The sequence below is a fragment of the Microcebus murinus genome, chromosome 18 (assembly GCF_040939455.1).
Source record: "Microcebus murinus isolate Inina chromosome 18, M.murinus_Inina_mat1.0, whole genome shotgun sequence".
NCBI lineage: Eukaryota > Metazoa > Chordata > Mammalia > Primates > Cheirogaleidae > Microcebus > Microcebus murinus.
The window spans coordinates 57,539,931-57,563,213 of NC_134121.1; the positions used below are offsets into that span (position 1 = coordinate 57,539,931).

General features: G+C 47.9%; 1 protein-coding gene across 2 annotated transcripts; it reads right to left on the bottom strand.

The window, feature by feature from the left end:
• Positions 1-346: 346 nt before the first annotated feature.
• SLC25A19 (solute carrier family 25 member 19) lies at positions 347-15,254 on the bottom strand. 2 transcript variants are annotated; one of them, XM_012778796.3, is made up of 8 exons: positions 15,154-15,254; positions 11,664-11,833; positions 11,324-11,479; positions 9,789-9,948; positions 4,151-4,245; positions 3,718-3,901; positions 2,886-3,016; positions 347-1,007 (listed from the first exon to the last, which is right to left on the bottom strand). In XM_012778796.3, the coding sequence occupies exons 2-8, from the start codon at positions 11,793-11,795 to the stop codon at positions 819-821; spliced, it is 1,047 nt and encodes a 348-aa protein (XP_012634250.1). In that variant the 5' UTR covers positions 11,796-11,833; positions 15,154-15,254; the 3' UTR covers positions 347-818. The 2 variants fall into 2 exon arrangements, with proteins under 2 accessions (XP_012634250.1, XP_012634252.1); XM_012778798.3 differs by lacking the exon at positions 4,151-4,245 and having other exon boundaries at positions 9,778-9,948; positions 15,154-15,253.
• Positions 15,255-23,283: the final 8,029 nt, after the last annotated feature.

The following is a 23,283-nucleotide window of genomic DNA, read 5'->3' on the forward strand; positions in this document are numbered from 1 at the left end:
CTGTATCAGAGCCACATCCCTTCTGGGGTCATGGGAAGGACAAGTGGCACCCTGCTCTGTGCTGAGGAACACTCAGGGCAGTGATGCCAATGCCCAGTTGGAAGGTCCTCACCCCAGCAGGGCTGACTGTGCCCATGGCTGTGACCAGCCCAGTCCTGGGAGGGAACAGCCCGGTGGTGCTGCGTGTGCCGACATGAAGCTCTGGGCACTGGGTCAGGAAGTGACCGGCTCAGCCTGGAGTCTCCTCCAGCACTAGCGGCAGAGCTGCTGAGGGCTGCAGCTATGGAGAAAAATGGAATCTGAGGAAGGTAGGGATGCGATTTGTCAGGGAAGAGGGAGGCGTAAGATGAGGAGAGTGTGCGCTTAGCTTTACTGTCTGTTAATAGGTTGGTGGGAAACACAGGCTGGGTGTGGGGACCAGACTCCTGCCAAGCCAGCCCTCTGCACTCAAGCTGCGGCCCAGCCGGAACCAGGAGAATTCTCGCAGCAGACGGGCTGGGAAGTGTAGGATGGCATCTGTGTCCTTTGGTTTTGGGCTGGATGGAGGAGAAACAGCAGCTTCACACTCTTCCTCGCTGCAGTCTTGGCGCTCCACAGCCCAGGCCCTGCCTCCTCTCTGCCTGCTCCTGGGGGAAGCCCTCGCCCTTCTGGTGGCCTTCTAGCCGGGTGGGTTCAAAGCTGCCACCCTGCCCCCAGCGGCTCTTCTTGCTCAGGACAGGTGGCCTGCAGGGATGGGGCAGGCGGCCCCCTCAGTGGAGACCTAGTCTTCCTTCTCTTGGCAGGTTGCCTCCAGGGAAGACCTCCGGCCCTTCCTGCCCTCAGCGCATTCGGTCTGGCTTCTTCATGCAGTGGAAGATGTTACAGAAGAGTTCATACCAGGAGAATATAAGGCCTGTGGAGACGGCAGCCTTCAGCAGGCTGGGGGACAGGCCCTTGAAGAAGCCCAGGGCACCCTCGTCTTGCAGCATCTGCTTGGCACAATCCAGGAGGCCCCCATAGCTCCGCACCTGGGGAGAGAAAGGTAACTCCAGTTGAGAGAAGAGGGGATGAAAACATGGATGCCAGCTCTACTCCTGTGCCAACACAGTACCTGGCCCCTCACAGCTCCAATAAATACTTGCTGGATAAAGGAATGAACGCAAAATAGCAAATAAGTTAACCTCATTCTTTCTATTGCAATCAGGCTAAGTCATCTTAGCAAAGGAAGTGCCTGGACGTTGGCAGCTGCACAGGGCTCCTTACTGTCCCAGAGGCCTGGCTGACTGTGGTTCTGAAGGATCCAGCTTTCCCAGAGGCATCTCTGACCCTTCTCCCCATGCCACCTGGTCCCCCCTGGGCAGCCTGACAGTGCCGCCCCTCTAGCCTGAATCCCCTGCCTCCAGCCTCACTTCTCCAGTTGAAACCTGTCTCCCCAGGGCACAGCCCTCCTCATGCCTGGCTCCCCTCCAAAAGCTCCACTGACTCACAGTGGCAATGACATCATTAAAAAGTTCAAGTTCCAAGGCCTGTTGTTCAAGGCACTCCACAATTTGATCTCATCTTCCCTCCCTGACCTGACCTGACCTCCCACATGTCCTCCTGTGCGCGGCTTCCACCTCTGGCCAAACTGCCTTATGCAGGCTCTGTTTTGTCCTGGGCTCTCACCATCTTGACCTATCCAACTTGGAATTGTCCCTTCAGGACAAATTGATAAATGGAAAAGGGAAGTTACAAAACCTTATATACAGTATGACCCAATTTTTGTTAAAATGTACACCTGTATTTATTTATGAAAGGAAATAAAACTACACCAAAAGCTTCCATGTGATTAGCTCTCAGTCATGGTGGGATTACAGGGGATTTGGTCTTCTTGTCTATCTGAATTTCCTAAAGTTTCCTACAAAGAAATTGTATCAAAATTCTAAACCCGGCCGGGCGCGGTGGCTCACGCCTGTAATCCTAGCTCTTAGGAGGCCGAGGCGGGCGGATTGCTCAAGGTCAGGAGTTCAAAACCAGCCTGAGCAAGAGCGAGACCCCGTCTCTACTATAAATAGAAAGAAATTAATTGGCCAACTGATATATATATGTAAAAAATTAGCTGGGCATGGTGGCGCATGCCTGTAGTCCCAGCTACTCGGGAGGCTGAGGCAGAAGGATCGCTGGAGCCCAGGAGATTGAGGTTGCTGTGAGCTAGGCTGACGCCACGGCACTCACTCTAGCCTGGGCAACAAAGCGAGACTCTGTCTAAAAAAAAAAAAAAAAAAAAAAAAAAATTCTAAACCCAATTCTTTCTCTTCCCCAAGTAAGGAGCGCTCACTCCCTTCTGGGCCCCCGTTCCTCGTCCTCCTCGTCTGCTAACCTTTGTCAGGATGTTTCTGCATGCCTCCACATCCCAGGTCCCCAGGACCTGGAGGGAAAGCCCTGGGATTACGTACCTTTTCCCCACCCCCACCCCCCCCCACTGACCACCACCAAGGCCTTGCACAAAATCAGTGTTCAAAAAGGAGCTGAGGGCAACCAATTGTGAAAAATCTGAGCAACTGAGTAGTGACTATTAAGAGTACAACATCACCTACCATGGGCCTTCTCTGATTGGCATACCCTTCTAGTGCACTTAAAATATAACTTAGTTGCTCAAATCCAATTCACCTCTTTCCAAACTGTACTGGACACGTTTTAAGAGCAGGCACTGAATCCTCCTTGGCCTGGATCCTTCCACAGTGCCCAAGACATACAGGGCTTTGCATGTGGCTTTCCCCTGTTCTTGAGGATCCCCAGGGACAGGCTGGGCATGAAGAGGCCATGGGGGGAGGCCAATGCTGCCCAAAGGGCAGGAGCTGGCTGCCAGTTCCTTAATGTGCCCAGGGACAGCAAGGGTCAGAGCTGTCTGCACAGGGACGGCTCACCTGGCCAAAGGTAGCTCGGGCATGCTCAAACCCTCCAACCTGCAGCCGTTTCTTGAAGAGATCCAGGGGATACGTAAGGGTCTTGCTGATGACTCCGGCTCCACTGCCACAAAGCAGGTTTTTGAGGTTCTCTGAACCAGAGAAGTGAGATGGAGGGGAAGGATGAGAGAAACACAGTCTACGGTAGGCAACTGAAAGGTCATCAGGTCTACTCCTCCATCACAAACCAAAACTCCACAAGCATCCTTTGATCTCAAAGAAGAATTCAATCTAGGAGCAAGAAAGCCGGACACAGCCACTTTTGGCAGGAGTGGTCCCAGACTGCAGGCTGGACAGGCTCGTGGCGTCAGGGTGTGAGACAGCAGTGGGGAACCTGTGGCCCTGGGGCCACATGTGGCCTTCTGGATCCCTGAGTGCAGCCTTTTGACTGAATCCAAATTTGACAGAAGGAATCTTTTCTGCAGCTACCCCCCAGCTGAGGCAGCCACGCCGCCAGGTAGTGCGGCCTGACTCAGTCCCAGGCCAGGCTTGGGATGCCCCCCCCTCCCCATCCTCCCCCGCCCCACCCAAGAACAGCCATAAAAACCCACAACCACAAAACCGGCAACTTGCAATCTGGACTTCTGACAAAAATGAAAACCATGACCAATCACTGGAAATAAATTCCAGTGATGCCAGCGACGGGTGTTGGCAGGAGCTGGAAGAACAAAGTCATCTCTCATCTCTCAGCGGCTGCCACATCAGAGCCAGGTGCAGAGAACAGTGGTCTCCGCCTCTGACAGGAAATCGGTATTTATTTCATGGCATGGGGGCAGGGCGGGGGGCATCTCACCGCTTTTCTTTCCTTCAGCTGGCAGGAGCCATTCATAGGAGTGCTTCAGGGAGGTGTAACAGGAGAACTGGAGGCCGGCGTAGGGGAAGATGGAGATCATGGTGGGGCTCAAGCCTTTATAGAAGACCATTGGGCCTTCGGTCCTGAACATGGTCACCACGGCATCTCGCAGGGTTTTATACACCTGGACACGCACACGTGCAACTGGAGTGAGCTCAGCAAGGGGGTTTTAGCCCAAGAACACAGCCCACCACATCCACTTCCCTGAGTCCACAAACCCTGCCAGGAGTATAACTTCTCTTGCGAAGAGGACAGTCACAGAAAACGGACAGAAATTCAAAGGGTGGGGTTTTCCAGCAATGCCTCCCTTCTATAAATTTGCACAACTATTAAACCCACATGTGTGCACAAAAGTACATGCCCAAAGAGTCACCTGCAGTACCCCGTGAAACAGCAAAAGGTATAATGTCCATCTGTGGGCGATGGTTACATGAATCATGGTACACAGTGCACGAGATCCTAGCACAGCTGTTAAAACAGGAAGATGCAATCTACGTGACCGATACGGAATAATCCCCCAAACAGATAAATGAACACAGTGAGACACGGAAGAGTGGCCAGTGTTTGTGGAGGAAACCAACTGTATGTGGAGATTATGCCCCCAAGGATGCACAGAAACGAGGAACAGCGACAACTCCATGGAGGGAACTGGGGGTTGGGGGCAGTGGGGATAGGGTTTAGGGCCCAGGAGAAGAAGGAGATTTACGATATAACATTTTGTGCTGTTTGGAGTTGTTGCCACATGCATGTGTAATAACCTTTCTTTTTTTTTTTTTTTTTTTTTGAGACAGAGTCTCACTTTGCTGCCCAGGCTAGAGTGAGTGCCGTGGCATCAGCCTAGCTCACAGCAACCTCAAACTCCTGGGCTCAAGCGATCCTCCTGCCTCAGCCTCCCGAGTAGCTGGGACTACAGGCATGTGCCACCATGCCCGGCTAATTTTTTTTTTTTGTATATATATTAGTTGGCCTATTAATTTCTTTCTATTTATAGTAGAGACGGGGTCTCGCTCTTGCTCAGGTTGGTTTCGAACTCCTCAACTCAAACGATCTGCCCGCCTCGGCCTCCCAGAGAGCTAGGATTACAGGCGTGAGCCACCGCGCCCGGCCATAACCTTTCTTAAGCCGTCAACAGGTGATATCTACGCAGAAGACCATGTAGGACATTTGTTTTTCTTAGTACCCTTCCATTAAACATATTTTGCTTGAAATGGACCCCTGGGGCTCTGACTTGGCCCAGCTGGGGGCACGGAGAGGCACCTCGCTGACAGTGGGGGCTGAGTCTGCCCTTCTCACCATGTGGCTTCTAGACCCAGAGTTCCCACTCTGCATTTCTGCGTGCCCTTTCTAATGCCAGGGTGGCAGGCAAGGATCACCACGCATTCCAGGACAGGCTTCACCAAAAACAGGGACCACCCCATCCTGCATTCCAGCCTGGGAGACAGGGCGTGACCCTGTCTCTAGAAAAAGCAAAAAGCAGAGACCAAAATGCTCAAACAGGAAGAGAGGAAACAATCTGGAAGGAAGAGCTGATAGAGATGGTACATAGGCTGGGTGCGGTGGCTCATGCCTGTAATCCTAGCACTCTGGGAGGCCAAGGTGGGCAGATTGCTCGAGGTCAGGAGTTTGAAACCAGCCTGAGCAAGAGCGAGACCCCGTCTCTACTAAAAATAGAAAGAAATTAATTGGCCAACTAATATATATAGAAGAAATTAGCTGGGCATGGTGGCGCATGCCTGTAGTCCCAGCTACTCGGGAGGCTGAGGCAGCAGGATCGCTTGAGCCCAGGAGTTTGAGGTTGCTGTGAGCTAGGCTGACGCCACGGCACTCACTTGAGCCTGGACATTAAAGCCAGACTCTGTCTCAAGAAAAAAAAAAAAAGAAAGAAACAACGGTGATATAGCACCTCTTGTATATTCCTGGATAGAGCTGGAACCCATTATACTAAGTGAAGTATCTCAAGAACAGAAAAACCAGCACCACACGGACTCACCAGCAAATTGGTATTAATGGATCAACACCTAAGTGGACATATAGGAGTAATATTTATCAGGTGTCAGGAGGTTGGGAGGGGGGAGGAGGGGATGGGTATATATAAACACAATGAGTAAAATGTGCAATGTTTGGGGGATGGACTCGCTTGAAGCTCTTACTCGAGGGGGGAGAGGGGGCGTGGGCAATATATGTAACCTTAACACTTGTACCCCCATAATACGCTAAAAAAAAAAAAAAAAGAACCCACCCACAAAATGATGACTAACATACTCTGACTGGAGACAAGGTTTAAGAAAAGGATCTATTTTTCTTTCTTTCTTTTTTTTTTTTTTTTTTTGAGGCAGAGTCTCACTTTGTTGCCCAGGCTAGAGTGAGTGCCGTGGCGTCAGCCTAGCTCACAGCAACCTCAAACTCCTGGGCTCAAGCGATCCTGCTGCCTCAGCCTCCCGGGTAGCTGGGACTACAGGCATGTGCCACCATGCCCGGCTAATTTTTTCTGTATGTATTAGTTGGCCAATTAATTTCTTTCTATTTATAGTAGAGACGGGGTCTCGCTCTTGCTCAGGCTGGTTTCGAACTCCTGACCTCGAGCAATCCACCTGCCTCGGCCTCCCAGAGTGCCAGGATTACAGGCGTGAGCCACCGCGCCCGGCCTATTTTTCAAAAAAAAAAGTAAGATTCAGAGAACAAGAGTTCTTGAGAGAAAACCTTTATGACTTTGAGTTAGACAAAGATTTATTAGCCACAAAAGCACAATCTATGAAAGAACAAGTTGAGAAATTGGCCTTCATCAAAATTAAAATCATTTACTCTTCAGAAGACACTGCTAAAGAAATTAAAAGACAAGCCACAGGCCGGGCGCGGTGGTTCACGCCTATAATCCTAGCACTTGGGAGGCCGAGGCAGGCAGATTGCTCGAGTTCAGGAGTTTGAAACCAGCCTGAGCAAGAGTGAGACCCCGTCTCTACCGTAAATAGAAAGAAATTAATTGGCCAACTAATATATATAGAAAAAAGAATTAGCCGGGCATGGTGGTGCATGCCTGTAGTCCCAGCTACTCGGGAGGCTGAGGCAGGAGGATTGCTTGAGCCCAGGAGATTGAGGTTGCTGTGAGCTAGGCTGACACCAAGGCACTCACTCTAGCCTGGGCAACAAAGCGAGACTCTGTCTCAAAAAAACAAAACAAAACAAACAAACAAACAAACAAAAAAAGATAAGCCACAGACTTTGAAAATATTTGCAAAACAAAAGGCCATCCAATACAAAAATGGGAAAACAATTTGAACAGATACTTCACCAGACATACACAGATAGCAAATAAGCACATAAAAAGGATGCTAAGGCCGGGTGCAGTGGCTCATGCCTGTAACCCTGGCACTTTGGGAAGCAGAGGCAGGAGGATCAGCTGAGCCCAGGAACTCAAGGCCATAGTGAGCTATGACGTGCTACTGCACTGGGTGACAGCGCAAGACCCCATCTCTCTAAAAAAAAAAAAAGACTAAATATGTCAAGCATCTTTTTTTTCTTTTAGACAGGGTCTTGCTCCCAAAGTGGGCTGGGGAGAAGAATGTCATATAAAGGATCAGAGATCAGAATGGTTCTGGACTTCTCTTCAGCAACAGTGACAGCTACCTAGAATGCTATAGTCAGATTATCAGTCAAGGGTAAGGTAAAATAAAGGCACACAGAGGGCTGTGGTCCCCATAATGTGTGGGGGTTCTCCCCCACAGACCAAGGAATTCTCCAGCAGATACCAGCTGAGTGTCCTATACTTCAATTTAGTTCTGACACCATCTGCCTGGAGATAATGTCAGCTCCCCCAGGTTGGGGACTCAGTCTCACAAGACCGGCCCCCACTTGAGATGCCAGTTGCAAGCCCCAGCTTGTGGCCCGAGCTTCTGGTCAACCAGCTATAAATTAGGGTTCCCACAACACCCTCCTTGGGTTCAGTAATTTGCTAGAACTCAAGGAAATACTTATGTTTACCAGTTTATTATAAAGGGTATTATAAACCAGTGAATAGCCAGATGAAGAGATGCCCAGGGAGCAGGGCTCGGAGCTTCCACGCCCTCTCCGGGTGTACAGCCACCTCGAAGCCCATTAAATCTTGTTGTTCAAGAGTTTTTATAATATTTAATAGAGTTTAATCTCCAACCCTAACACTTCCCAGAGACTGGTGAGTGGAGCTCAAAGTTCCAACCCTCTAATCACCTGATGACCAGCTATATGCAGAGGCCTTCTAAGGGCTCCATTCTAAGTGACCTCATTACCATAAACTCAGGTGTGATGGAAAGGGGCTCATTACGAATAATCAGAGACACTCTTCTCACTCAGGAAATTGCAAGAGTTTTTTTTTTTGTTTTTTTTTTGAGACAGAGTCTCACTTTGTTGCCCAGGCTAGAGTGAGTGCCGTGGCGTCAGCCTAGCTCACAGCAACCTCAAACTCCTGGCCTCAAACGATCCTGCTGCCTCAGCCTCCCAAGTAGCTGGGACTACAGGCATGCGCCACCATGCCCGGCTAATTTTTTTTTTTATATATGTATATTAGTTGGCCAATTAATTTCTTTCTATTTATAGTAGAGACGGGGTCTCGCTCTTGCTCAGGCTGGTTTCGAACTGCTGACCTCGAGCAATCCACCCGCCTCGGCCTCCCAGAGAGGTAGGATTACAGGCATGAGCTACCACGCCCAGCCAGATCTGTGTTCTTCTCAACCAAATAGGTCCTCAGGCTGTCTTCTAAACAAAAGGGCCTCCCTGACTCAGGCTCTCCACGCCAAACACCACAAAGAAAGAAATGGCAGAATTGAAACCACAGGTATTGTTAACTGGTCTCAGATCAAATTCTTTTTTTTTTTTTTGAGACAGAGTCTCATTTTCTTGCCTAGGCTAGAGTGAGTGCCGAGGCGTCAGCCTAGCTCACAGCAACCTCAATCTCCTGGGCTCAGAATCCTACTGCCCCAGCCTCCCGAGTAGCTGGGACTACAGGCATGCACCACCATGCCTGGCTAATTTTTTGTATACAATTTTTGTTGGTCAATTAATTTCTTTCTATTTTTGGTAGAGACAGGGTCTTGCTCAGGCTGCTTTTGAACTCCTGACCTCTAGCAATCCGCCCGCCTTGGCCTCCCAGAGTGCTAGGATTACAGGCGTGAGCCACTGCGCCTGGCCAGATCAAATTCTTAAAGTGTACTTCCTTTCCCACCAACAGTACCCTAAAGCAGAAGGGAGACAGTGGAAAAATTATTCTTTCTTGGTTGAGAACACAAACACACACACACACACACACACACACAATGTTACTCTTAAATATGTCCAGGAAGCAGAGATTATGGTAGGAAGGTTTGTTTCAGGATTTAATCCCTTGCTTTTACTAAATTCTTCCTTGAGTCTGACTCAACTATCCCATTTCCTCCAAGCCATTCTTTGTAGAAACCAAAGACACTCTCACAATAATAGAGCAATGAGTTTTTGTTTTTCTGAGACAGGGTCTCACTTTCTCATCCAGGCTGGAGTGCAGTGGCATCATCGTAGCTCACTGCAACCTCCAACTCCAGGGCTCAAGCAATCCTCCTGCCTCAGCCTCCCAAGTAGCTAGGACGACAGGTGCCACCACGACGCCCAGCTAGAGATGGGGTCTTGCTTTTGCCCAGGCTGTTCTCAAACTCCTGGCCTCAAGCAATCCTCCTGCCTTGGCCTCCCAAACTGCAGCAATAAGTTCTTGAGTCTCACTTTTGAGATGCCTTTCTTGATCCAGCCCTCTGGTGGGTATTTATTTGTTCTCTGTTTCATACCTATAGGTTCTGCTGCCCCAGGGAGGCTGTGGGCTCCTTCCAGACAAGGACAGAAAGCACCCTGCATGGTGCTGACCACAGTCACAGTCTTACAAACTGCCTGATGAACTGAAAACCAGAGCTTCTCCCAGCTTCACTTTCTGCAGGGAGAAGAACCCCAACTCCTGTAACAACACCATCTTATTCAGGCTCCCCGGGCCTGGCCCTGACCACTCACCCTGGGCTCACCCTGAGCTGCAAAGCGGGTGCGCAGAACATCCACAGGGTGCACGGCGAGGGTGGCCACGCAGGCAGCCAGACCACCACATACAAAGTGCACCGAGAACTCGTGGTTGTCGTACAGGTCGGCTCCGTGGACCAGCTCCGTCAGCATTTCAAATGACAAAAACTGCAAATTGAGTGAAAAGGTCATTAACAGCCCAAAGGATGACAGCTGAGACCAAATGCCACCCTGCAATACACTACCTGTGATACAGGTGGGGCCCAGTCCTGGAGGTGAGGAAAGGTGAGGAAATGTTATTCTTGAGCAGCGACAGAATACAATATACATGTAATTATGTGTGAAACTCAGATGCCATTTTATACTTAATTTGAGTAAAGCCAAATATCCAAAAGGTTAAGAAGATATATGGGAAAATTAATATCAGAAAGTGCCACTCTCTGACTTAATTTTCTCAGAACTGGGAAAAGATGGCCGTCATCTGATTCCGGGCAGGGGACCCCTCCAATGTGCTGGCGGCAGGGCTGTGTGAGAGCCACTGTGCTCTGGAGCACAGCCCGCTGGGCTGCGCGAGGGTTACGCCCTCCATGGGTAACCCTCACACTTGGATGTGCCTTCAGCCACCTCGAGGTGGCTCGGCGTCCTGTGCCCAGCCGGTGCCGTACTTATTCATCACACCACGATATCTACTTGTGTGCCACGTGCACAGACATGGCCATCTGGTAAGCGCCTGACTGGAGCAGTCACTGGGATGTCGCAGGAGGAGTAGGCAGGGACATCTCTGGAACTAGCTGTATGGGTGGGAGGCCCAGCTCTGCCACTTTCTAGCTAGTGATTTTGGTTGGATTAATTATTTAATAAAAATCTCCGTTTGCCTCAGTCTTCTCATTTGTAAAAAAGGAGTGATAACAGCACCTACCCCAGAGGACTGCTATGATGGGGTACATGTACTGTGCTCACAGCAGGGGCCTGGCCCACAGCTCACACTGTACAAGGGTTGGCTGTTACCACAACCACCGTAAAGCCACATGCTGTAAACTGTGAAATAACACTGGCGCTCAGCGGAATGAATGAATGACTAGAAGTCAAGAAACCTGGGTTCCAATCCCAGCTCCATCCCATACAGGCTGTGCGGCCTCGGACAGCTCACTTACCCTCCCTGAGATCCACATAACACCTGCTCTACCCTCCTCACAATGCTCGTGTGAAGTTCAGATGAAGCATATATGTGAAGATGGTATTTCCAAAAATGAAATTTGCCAAGCCCTGGTGGGGAGGGTGTGGTGTCAAGTCAATATCATAGGTGCAACATCTAAGTCACCTGGGGTGGGCAGTGGGGACATAGGGAAGGGAATGTCTAAGGTACAGCTCAATCTGACAACGTCTTCAATGGGTCAGGCAGGTTCCCAGTTAGTCAAGTGGGAAACGTGGGGACTGCCTCTTGCCACCCACCCCAGGCAGTGTCCCTGCCTGCTTCACCCTCCCTCTGCTTCTCCATTGAGCAATGTGACCCAGGGGCCTGGTCTTGTCCCCTGCCACCTACTTGGACAGCTCCGTAGCCTACGGAGAGAATCTGGGCTGGGATGTGTCCTTTCCAGAATGCCGTTGGGCCCTCCTCTTGCAAAATCTGCTTTGTGGCCTGTAGGATCCCATGGTATTTTGCACCGGGGTCATTGCGAGACAGGCGCTCAATCTGAAGCTAGGAAGCAAAATCACAAAGGTCAGGACAATGGGGATGGGGTGAGAAGGAGAAATTTCAGAAAAGGTAATGACGGCAACAAAGTGCTTTATCTTGACAAAATTCCAAGTTTTAGGAACTGCTTTTGCAAGAAAGGTTGAACTTGTACTCTAGCCGATTGCATGGAAAAAGGGGAAAAGAGTACCTGGAAACGGATTTTGATGATGTCCAGGGGACTGATAAGCGCCCGTGTGACAAGTCCAGACATAGACCCAGCTGCTGCCACCTGGAACTTGGAGTTATTCCTGCCATCTGCTTTGGGGTCATAGCCAACCATCCCTGCCTCTGGCCCATACAATGTCCATCAGTATCAAGCTAAACGCAAGAAACATGGAGTGAACGCCAAGGCAAGTTTCTCAGGAACTCTGGTCAAACATCGCCACCTCAGAACAGCCCCCACCGCCCAACGAGCCTGTCTGCAGTAGCACCGCTTTAGTCTTCTTTATAGCACTTATACCGCGGGTACTTATACTGTACATTCGATTCCTGTCTCTCCCTCACTAGAGTGTAAGCCCATGGAAACATGGCCTCGGCCCGCTCGTTCACCCCAGCATTTCCAGTGTCTGGCACAGAGCCCGTCACAGTAAGAGCCCCATAATATTTGTGGACTGCACGAATGAACAGACTTGACAGGCAATGGTTTGCTCCCAGAAATCAGCTGGCTTTCCAATGGCATCTGGCAACTTGATGGCAAACCCCTGCCTGAGGTAAAGTGTGAGCCCATCCAAGGGGAACCCTGAGGGGGACAGAGGATATATGGGGCCAGAGAATGGGGGTTGGGATTCTCTAACCAGCCCACACTACCAAAAGGAAGTGCCCAGTGACCCCCAGGTCCCTTCACATTTCCCCTCCCCCATCTGCGCACACACCTCAGGCCCAGCCTGGCACAAGGGGGCCATGCCACGCCATGAAACGAGGCTCCTAGGCCCCAGCTGGCAGAGACCTGCTGACCTCTTCAGCCTCACATTGGACCATTCTCCCTCTTCCTCACCCCACCGGAGTGGTCTGAGTGCTTTCGAACAGTTCCTAGAAAACGCTTCGAGAGTCCCTATCTGTCGGCCTCGCCTCTGCACCCACATCTGAAAAGCAGTCCCCTCCCGCTCCCTACTCACTCTTCCAAGGTCAGCTCCTCTCACCCACCAGCTAAGGAGCTCAGCTAAGGAGCACCCCTCCCAGGAGACGTACTATTTCCTTTCTAGCATTCACAGCCCCTGCTAATGTACACTCTCTGTCGCCTGCACTCAGGAAGGAGACTCCGAGTGGGCAGGGACCCCGTCACCTAACTACTGCTGTATTTCCAGAGACCAGCACAGTGCTTGACACATAGCAAAGGCTTTAAAAATAGTTAATGAGTGAAGTATTAAAAAACCAAAGAACTTTGAGATTATAGAAGTAATAATGACCTTGCAGAAAGTTCAGAGGGAGAGAGGAAAAGAGAACCCCACCATCTTAACACTTTTCACTTCACATATTCCTTCTGATTTTTTTTCTGGGATCCTGGCTTTTGAAACATAAAATGTCATAAGCATGCTTCCATTTTGCCATAAGATCTTCACAAATATCATTTTAAACGGCTGAATAATATTCACACAAGTAGCTATGCCACAATATTTTGGGCACTAGTTTTTAAAAAATATCTATTTCAAAAATATCTAATTCCATTATGTTTTTTTTTTTGTTTGTTTGTTTGTTTTTTTTGAGACAGAGTCTCGCTTTGTTGTCCAGACTAGAGTGAGTGCCATGGCGTCAGCCTAGCTCACAGCAACCTCAAACTCCTGGGCTCGAGCGATCCTTCTGCCTCAGCCTCCCGAGTAGCTGGGACTACAGGCATGCGCCACCATGCCCGGCTAATTTTTTATATATATATCAGTTGGCCAATTAATTTCTTTCTATTTATAGTAGAGACGGGGTCTCGCTCTTGCTCAGGCTGGTTTTGAACTCCTGACCTTGAGCAATCCGCCCACCTCGGCCTCCCAAGAGCTAGGATTACAGGCGTGAGCCACCGCGCCCGGCCTCCATTATGTTTTTCTAGCAGCGTTTCTCAATCTCAAAGCTAATGACTAGTTATATATATATAGAAAGAAAGCGAAAGAGAGAACGAGAGCGAGCGAGCGAGAGAGAGTTAGAGAGCACTCATGCATGTGCCAGGGTCTCGCTATGTTGCCCAGGCTGGAGTGCACCAGTGTCTTCACACTCTTAAATTCCTGTGCTCAAGCAATCCTTCTGCCTCAGCTTCCTCAGTAACTGGGACTACGGGGTAGCACCACTGGGCTGGACATTTTAGAATGAAGACTAATTCTTTCATTGGGGAGATGAACTGTGCATTATAGGATGTTTAACACTGCCCCTGGTCTCTACCACCACATCCCCATTGTGAAAATCGAAAATGCATTCAGACGTTGCCAAATATCCCCTGAGGGACAAAACTGCTCCTGCTTGAGAACCACTGATCTGGAGAAACACTAGGATAGGACAGGTGTGTGAAATACTGTGCATTGCATCATTGTTAATAACACAAATATAACACAAATGCTCATCGACAGAGGGCTAGGTAAATAATAGACTACATGACATCCGTGCAGTGGAATACCATGCAGCCATTACAAAGAATGAGCCTGAGTTATACACACTCACTTGGAAAGACGGCCATAGTAGATCAAAACAAACAAACAAAAATCGGTTTCAGAACAGTATGTCTAGTATAATCCCATTGTTGTACAAGAAAAACAGCAAAGCCTACGTATGCTCCACACAGTTGTATAACGCATAGGAAGAAGTCTGTAACCACACACACACACACACACCCCAACAGATAGTTGGTAAGTTACCACTGGGAAAAGGTTGGGAAGGGGAGAAGGAAGATAGATCGATCTCTCTCTTTATGTAATTCTGTACTGTTTGAATTTGTTATGGCAAAAAAAAAAGAAAAGAAAAAGAAAAAAGAAAAGAAAAGGTAAACTAAAACTAAATGTAAAATGAAGAGACTTTAGAAGAGACTTCAAGATTAACCTAGTTCTTGAATACTTGTAGTAACAGGGAGGACACTGCCTACACAATGACAACCTCCACGCCACCCAGCATGGATTCTTTTTCTCTCTCATCCACCCTGGAACTCCTCTGTAGGCACCTGTGAAAAGCCATTAAACAAGGGGCAGCCGTTACCCAGGGAAAATCAGGTCACAAGCAGTGTCAGTTTCCTGCCCGTCTGAGAGGGAAGGAGCAAACTCCAGTGGCAGGTGTCCTGGCTCAGTTTCAGGAGGAGACTGGAGCCTTATTCCCGGTGTTCGGGTACATAAGTGCCCCACAGTGAGTGGGTGCCTATGTGCCCAAGGGTTCAGTTGAGGGGCTCTGGAGACGTCCCCGCGTGGCTACACAGGAGTCCAGGTGTGCCTCAGGGTGTGTTTTTGCTCCCTAAATCCGAGAAGACGCCCAGGTGTTCAGGTGCCCAGAGGTGTGCGCGGGGTTTTGCCTCTGGCGTCCCAAAAGATGCTTCTCAGGTCAGGTGTGACACGTGAGTAGAGTCCCCGCCCCCACATGAGTACCTGCGCCTGTGTGCTCCCCTGGTCCCTCCCTGGAGAGCGAGGGTGCAGGTCCCCGAAAGGACCGCGAGAAGGGAGAAGGTAGAGGTCACTCACCCGGTTCGGCCGGTGCGGCCCGGATGCCCGCTCTCAGCTCTCGCTCCCTTCTTGCTCAGTCCAATCCAAAACTCAACAGCTCTCGGCAGAAACTGACGGGCTCCTGGGCCAATCACTGTGCGGTTCCCGACAGGGACTGGACCAATGATTGTACGCTTAAAGTCCAGCCAACGCCTTCGCCAAGACATCACTGGGTAATGTAGTCCTCAGCTATTAAGGGCTGCCCCCGCTCCGGGAAGCGCAAAGCCTCTTGGGAGATGTAGTCCCGCTGCGCGCGCAAGTGTCGCTCACGAGTCGGAAGGCGGTGAAGCCAGGATGCGACCTTAGAGGTCGCCCTGCTCTGCCGTGTGGTTTGGAAGTCAGCCTGCAGGCGGGGCGTAAGGTTAAGGCGCGCTGAACTGGACATGCTTTCCTCAAAACTCTACTAGTCTCAGAACCCAGATAATCTAAACTTGGAAAAGATAGCGGGAAGCCTAACAGAAACCTGGAGATCATGGGGAAGAGAATAGATGGGTTTTTAAGGACGAGGACAGCAAAACTATAGAGGGTTTTTTCACCCTGTTTTATTCTCATTATAAAAATAATATTACAAATCAAACCCACAATGAGATATCACTTAACTCCAGTGAGAATGGCCTTTATCAAAAAGTCTCCAAACAATAAATGCTGGCGTGGATGCGGAGAGAGAGGAACACTCCTACACTGCTGGCGGGACTGCAAACTAGTCCAACCTCTGTGGAAAGCAATATGGAGATACCTTAAAGAGATACAAGTGAATCTACCATTTGATCCAGCAATCCCATTGCTGGGCATCTACCCAAGATATCCAATGACACTCTACAAAAAAGACACCTGCACTCGAATGTTTATAGCAGCACAATTCATAATTGCAAGGCTGTGCAAACAGCCCAAGTGCCCATCAATCCAAGAATGGATTAATAAAATGTGGTATATGTATACCATGGTGTACTATTCAGCTCTAAGAAACAACGGTGATATAGCACATCTTATATTTTCCTGGTTAGAGCTGGAACCCATACTACTAAGTGAAGTTTCCCAAGAATGGAAAAACAAGCACCACATATACTCACCAGCAAACTGGTATTAACTGAGCAGCACCTAAGTGGACACATAGGTACTACAGTAATAGGGTACTGGGCAGGTGGGAGGGGGGCGGGTATATACATACATAATGAGTGAGATGTGCACCATCTGGGGGATGGTCATGCTAGAGACTCAGACTTGTGGGGGGAGGGAGGAATGGGCATCTATTGAAACCTTAAAATCTGTACCCACATAATATGCCAAAATAAAAAAAAAAGAAAACACTGACATATAAAAAAAAATAAATAAATAAATAAAAATAATATTAAAAACATGCGCTATCTTACTCGAGGGGGGAGGGGGACATGAGCAATATATATAACCTTAACACTTGTACCCCCATAATGCACTAAAATTAAAAAAAAAATAAAAAGAAAAAACATGGGCTAGGAACGGTGGCTCACACCTGTAATCCTAGCACTCTGGGAGGCTGAGACACGAGGGTTGCTTGAGCCCTGGAGTTTAAGGTTACAGTGAGCTAGGCTGACTCCACTGCACTCTAGTTGGGACGACAGAGTGAGAGTTTGTCTCACACACACACACACACAGAGAAATGTATATTATATATATACACACACACATATTTATCAACACGGAAAATGTAGAAATGAAGGAGGAAATGACTCATTCTACCTCCCTTACACAACTAGCATCTGTCTTTTGCAGGACAGTATTTCTTCCTGACTTTTTAATTGCATTTTTTATATTAGTGTAATCACTTTGACTCACAATTTTAAAACATTTTTATTGTGGAAAATTTCAACATACACAAAAGTAGGGAGAATAGCCTAATGAACCCACTTGTAGTCACTACCCTACTTCAACAATTACCAACTCATGATCAACCTTGTTTCCTCTATATGTACACTTATATTGCCCCCTCCCAAACATTATTTTGAAGTAAATACTAGATATAACACGATTTCTCTAGTAAACATTTCAGTATATATCTTTAAAGGACATGCATTCTTCTTTTAAAACATATCCACAAAACTGTCACTTCCCCCCCCAAAAAATTAAGAATAATTTCCTAAAGTCATCAAATATGAATTACTGTTTACATGTCCCTGATTGGCCTGTAAATGTGTTTTTTAAAAAAGTTTGTTTGAATTGAGATACAAATCATACATTGCACTGGTTAACATTTCTGTTAAATTTTTTTAAAAATTTAGAGTTTCCCTTTTTTTTTTTTTTTTTTTTTGAGACAGAGTCTCACTTTGTTGCCCAGGCTAGAGTGAGTGCTGTGACATCAGCCTAGCTCACAGCAACCTCCAACTCCTGGGCTCAAGGGATCCTCCTGCCTCAACCTCCCAAGTAGCTGGGACTACAGGCATGCGCCACTATGCCCGGCTAATTTTTTTTATATATATTAGTTGGCCAATTAATTTCTTTCTATTTATAGTAGAGACAGGGTCTCACTCTTGCTCAGGCTGGTCTCAAACTCCTGATCTCGAGCAATCTGGCCGCCCCAGCCTCCCAGAGTGCTAGGATTACAGGCATGAGCCACTGCGCCCGGCCTGCTATAAACATTTATGTATAAGTCTTGTATGGACATATGTGTTCATTTCTCTTGGGTACAGACCTAGGAGTAGAATGGCTGGATCATGTGGCAAGGGTATTTAACTTGTTAAGTAGTGTGTGCCTATGATCTCAGCTACTCAGGAGGCTGAAGCTAGAGGATCATTTGAGCCTAGGAGTTCGAATCCAGGCTGGGCAATATATAGCAAGACCCCCGTCTCTAAAAAAAAAAAAAATACATAAGTAAATTTTTTAAATGAAAAGGTGGCTCTCAATGGACAGAACCTAGGACAGAAATTTGACTTCTTGTCCTTCTAAAAAGTGTGCCTCCCTGTGACCTTCAGGGCTGCCTTCATCTTCCCCTACTTCTTCTGTCTCCTTGCTTTGAGGTTGCCTCCTTTCCACGTGAAAGCCCAGCCTTTGTGCTCCATCTGTTTTCTTTTTTCTTTTTTTTTTTTTGGAGACAGAGTCTCACTTTGTTTCCCAGGCTAGAGTGAGTGCCATGGCGTCAGCCTAGCTCACAGCAACCTCAAACTCGTGGGCTCAGGCGATCCTCCTGTCTCAGCCTCCCGAGTAGCTGGGACTACAGGCATGTGCCACCATGCCTGGCTAATTTTTGTATATATATTTTTAGTTGTCCAATTAATTTCTTTCTATTTTTAGTAGAGACAGGGTCTTGCTCAGGCTGGTTTTGAACTCCTGACCTCGAGCAATCCTCCCGCCTCGGCCTCCCAGAGTGCTAGGATTACAGGCGTGAGCCACCATGCCCGGCCGGTCCATCTGGTTTCCAGATCAGCTTTTTCGACTGATCGGTGACCTCTTTCCAAATAATCTCTTCAGGCAGAGAGCTCTTTGGCTCTACTTTGTTCTGGACTACATCAGCCCACATTTTAGAGTAAGCCTCCCTACCGGTCACTCAAGCGATAAGGCAGGAAAGACTTGTGGCTAAAGGTTAACCTTACAGTGCGTTATATTCAGGGAGCCACAAATGGTCAGAACTGGATGGATTTGCAGAGATCATTTAGTCCAGCTGGGACCCAGAGGGACTAGGTGACGTGCCCAAGGTCCCTCAAGGTCAGATGGTGGCAAATTGGTGGCTGAAATGAGATGAGGTTAGTGGTAGATACCGGTTTTCCTGGGATTACACCTTGGATCTAGTTTTTGCATATTTGAAATCCGGTCATTTCATTTTAGGTTAAATATGTTTAGTAAATCATTTCATGTGAAAAAAAGAAACCAGAAAATAACGGTTCCCGTCAGCTTGGGGAAGTGAGTCCTTCTGTGACCTCACCGACCCTTACCCTGAAGAGACCTATTAAAAGCTCCTTCGGACTTCCCCCACCTCTTCGGAAGGAGTAAATACCTTCTTGGCCTGGACCAGACAGAGTTGGCGTTTAACAGCTGCCTGAGTTGGTGCTCGGGAGGTGGCATCTTTCACTGTCTGAGTTGTTCAGTTATTTTTAAGAGGCCTGAAAGTCAGAAGGCAGCTTGCTGTGTGTGTCTTGTGGCAAGTCTCTTTCCTTCTCTGGGCAGTACTTTCTCCATCTATACAAAGGGGTTGGACTACAGGCTGTCCAAGCCCTGCTGCCTGTGTATCTCCACAGGTCTAAAAAAAATATACATTTTTAGTAACCTTCCAAGTGATTCTTAACTTCTGCTGATACAAGAATCATCTGGGATACTGATTTTTTTTTTTTTTTTTAGAGACGGGGTCTCGCTTGTACTCATGCTGGTCTGGCAGAGTCTTACTCTGTTGCCCAGGCTAGAGTGAGTGCCGTGGCGTCAGCCTAGCTCACAGCAACCTCAAACTCCTGGGCTCAAGTGATTCTCTTGCCTCAGCTTCCTGAGGTAGCTGGACCATGCCCACCATGCCTGGCTAATTTTTTATATATATTTGTAGTTGTCCAGCAAATTTCTTTCTATTTTTTTAGTAGAGATGGGCTCTTGCTCTTGCTCAGGCTGGTCTCGAACTCCTGAGCTCAAATGTTCCGCCCACCTCGGCCTCCCAGGAAGCTGGGATTACAGGCGTGAGCCACCAGGTAGGTCTGGGATGCTGATTTTAAAATGCAGATTACCTCCTCCTACCTAGGGACACTTAATCCTGATCAAGCAGGTCTGGGGTGGGGCCTGGGAATGAGCATTTTTATTGTGGCCCACACTTGCAGAGACCAGACTGATTTGGGGATACACATCCCAGCTGACCATCCAAGACTGCCTTGTTTCTTTCCAGTTTCACGTCACTCAGGGTGAGGTGAAGAACCTCTGTTTCTACCTTTTTTTTTTTTTTTGAGACAGAGTCTCGCTTTGTTGCCCAGGCTAGAGTGAGTGCCGTGGCGTCAGCCTAGCTCACAGCAACCTCAAACTCCTGGGCTCAAGCGATCCTCCTGCCTCAGCCTCCCGAGTAGCTGGGACTACAGGCATGCGCCACCATGCCCGGCTAATTTTTTCTATATGTATTAGTTGGCCAATTAATTTCTTTCTATTTATAGTAAAGGCGGGGTCTCACTCTTGCTCAGGCTGCTGTCGAACTCCTGATCCTCCCTCCTCGGCCTCCCAGAGTGCAAGGATTACAGGCGTGAGCCACCGAGCCTGGCCTACCTTTTTTTTTTTTAATTCAACAAATATTTATTGAGGGTCTGCTTTGACCAGACACTGTTTTAGATGCTGGAGAGGTAGCAGTGGAAAATCATAATTCCTGCCCTCTTAAGCTGACATTCTTTCACTTAGCGATATGCATCTAAGTTTCCTCCATGTTTTTTCCTGACTTGATGGTGTATTTTTTTTTTTTTTTTTTGAGGCAGAGTCTCACTCTGTTTCCCGGGTTAGAGTGCTGTGGCGTCAGCCTAGCTCACAGCAACCTCGAGCTCCTGGTCTCAAGCAATCCTGCTGCTTCAGTCTCCCGAGTAGTTAGGACTATAGGCATGCGCCACCATGCCCAGCTAATTTTTTCTATATATATTAGTTGGCCAATTATTTTCTTTCTATTTTTAGTAGAGACGGGGTCTCGCTCTTGCTCAGGCTGGTTTCGAACTCCTGACCTTGAGCAATCCACCTGCCTCGGCCTCCTAGAGTGCTAGGATTACAGGCGTGAGCCACCGCACCCGGCCCCATTCACTTATTGAAAGACCAAGTAACCAAGATGGTTATTTCCAAGTTTTACCATTTATGAATAAAGATGCTATAAGCCTTCACGTACAGGTTTTTTACAGATAAAGTTCCCATCATTTTTATTGTTTTAAACTTGAGGGCTGTAAGTCTGTGAAAATCATGAGAAATCAACCACCGATGGAGGATTCTAGAGGAAGTTCTGACAGGCTTCAGGGGCCCAAAATAGGGGTGCCTTTGCTATGGTTCCTTTTTTTTCCCTTTCAGATTGACTCATCAAGTGACTCAAACACCAGTAAACTAAGCAAGAAAAAAAGAAAGAGGATTCACTGTCCAGTAACTTTCAAGATCTGATTTCTTGTGCATTTGAACTTTTGTCTGCGGCCCTTCTCAGCGGAGCCAGACACCGGTAGCCTATAGGGAACGTCAGGGGCAGAGAAGAGAGGTGCTGAGTTTGCTAGCGGGTCTCAAGGCTTCCAGCTTTCTGGTTTCCAGTGTTCACTTCTCTCTGACCAGATCACTGACGGTCGTGGGTGACCACACCTCACCCATCGCCCACTTCTGAGTTTCCCCGAGAGGGAACTTCCTGCTCTGGGGGAAACCCGTCTTCACCCTGTCACCAAATGCGCGGAGGAAGAGCGTGAGGGAGGGCCCGTCACCAAGGCAGAGGTGTCTGTGTGGGGCGGAAGGGTTAGCGTGTTCCGTGTCAACCACAGACTGTGTCTTCTCCCCCCATGACTTCGGGTTGGTCCCATCTGACCAGAGGATGACTCTGTCTGGCAGCCCCGAGACTAAGAAGCAGACTATGGTAGATAGAGTGGGGCCTGAAGGTTCCTGAACCTTAAGAGTAGTTTGTCTCATTGTGGAAAACTTGGAGAATAAGAAATAATAATAAGCATAAACAATTTAATGGGTAAATCTGTACTCTGGATCTATAATTCTCCTTTTTAAAAACTTAAAGTATTTTTTTTTCCCACCTCACACTAAAAAATTTAAAGTATTGAAATAGGCCAGGCTCAGTGGCTCACATCTGCAATCTCAGTCCTTTGGGAGGCTGAGGCAGATCCATTCAGGAGGGTCACTGGAGCCCAGAAGTTTGAGACTAGCTGGGACAACATAGTGAGACCCCAGCTCTATAAGAAAATAAAAGTAAAAAAAATAGCTGGGCAGGGTGGCATGTCCTAGTAATCCCAGATACTTGAGGGGTTTGTGAAGCAGGAGGATCTCTTGAGCCCAGGAGTTGGGATCTATGGTGCACTGTGATGGCGCCTGTGAACAGCCACTGCACTCCAGCCTGGGCAACATGGCAAGACCCTGTCTTTTAAATAAATAAATGAATAAATGAATGAACAAATGAATGAATGAATAAATAAATAGAGAATAAGAAGAGAGCCTGGGCACAGTGGCTCACTCCTGTATTCCTAGCACACTGGGAGGCTGAGGTGGGAGGATTGCTTAAGGTTAGGAGTTCAAGACCAGCCTGAGCAAGAGGGAGACCTCAAGACCCAGTCTCTACTAAATATGGGAAAATTAGCTGGGCATGGAGGCATGAGCCTGTAGTCTCAGCTACTTGGGAGGCTGAGGCAGGAGGATCACTTGAGCCCAGGAGTTTGAGGTTGCTGTGAGCTAGGCTGACGCCACGGCACTCACTCTAGCCTGGGCAACAAATTGAGACTCTGTCTCAAAACAAAACAAAACAAAACAAAACAAAGAATATATATATGATTCATATAACATAAAAATCTTATTTTAAAAATGTACAATTCAGTGGGTTGTTTCTTTGTTTTGTTTTGTTTTGTTTTGTTGAGACAGAGTCTCACTTTGTTGCCCAGGCTAGAGTGAGTGCCGTGGCGTCAGCCTAGCTCACAGCAACCTCAAACTCCTGGGCTCAAGTGATCCTCCTGCCTCAGCCTCCCGAGTAGCTGGGTCAGTGGGTTGTTTTTAAGCACATCTACAATATTGTGCAACCATCACCACTATCTAATTCCAGAATATATTTATATCACTCCAGAAAGAACCCCTGTACCCATTAGCAGTACCCTGTACCCCATCCCACCCCCAGCAACTGATGACTATAATTTACTTTTTATCTCTGTAGCTTTGTACGAAATGATCTTTTGAGTTTATAGCTGTTTCACTACTTATTCCTCCACTCCAGGACAACTGTATGGTACAGCACTTTAAAAAATAAATGCAAGTTGTTATTAAGATGTCAGTTCTCCCCAGATTGATTTATAGAGTCTCATAATTTCAAGCATAATCTCAGCAGGCTTTTTTTTTTAATAGAATTGGATAAGCTGTTCTAAATGTGTCTAGAAATTCAAATGCCCTAGAATTTGAATTTCTAACAGTCTTGCAAAAGAACAAAGTTGGCAGACTTATCCTGACTTCAAGATTTACCAA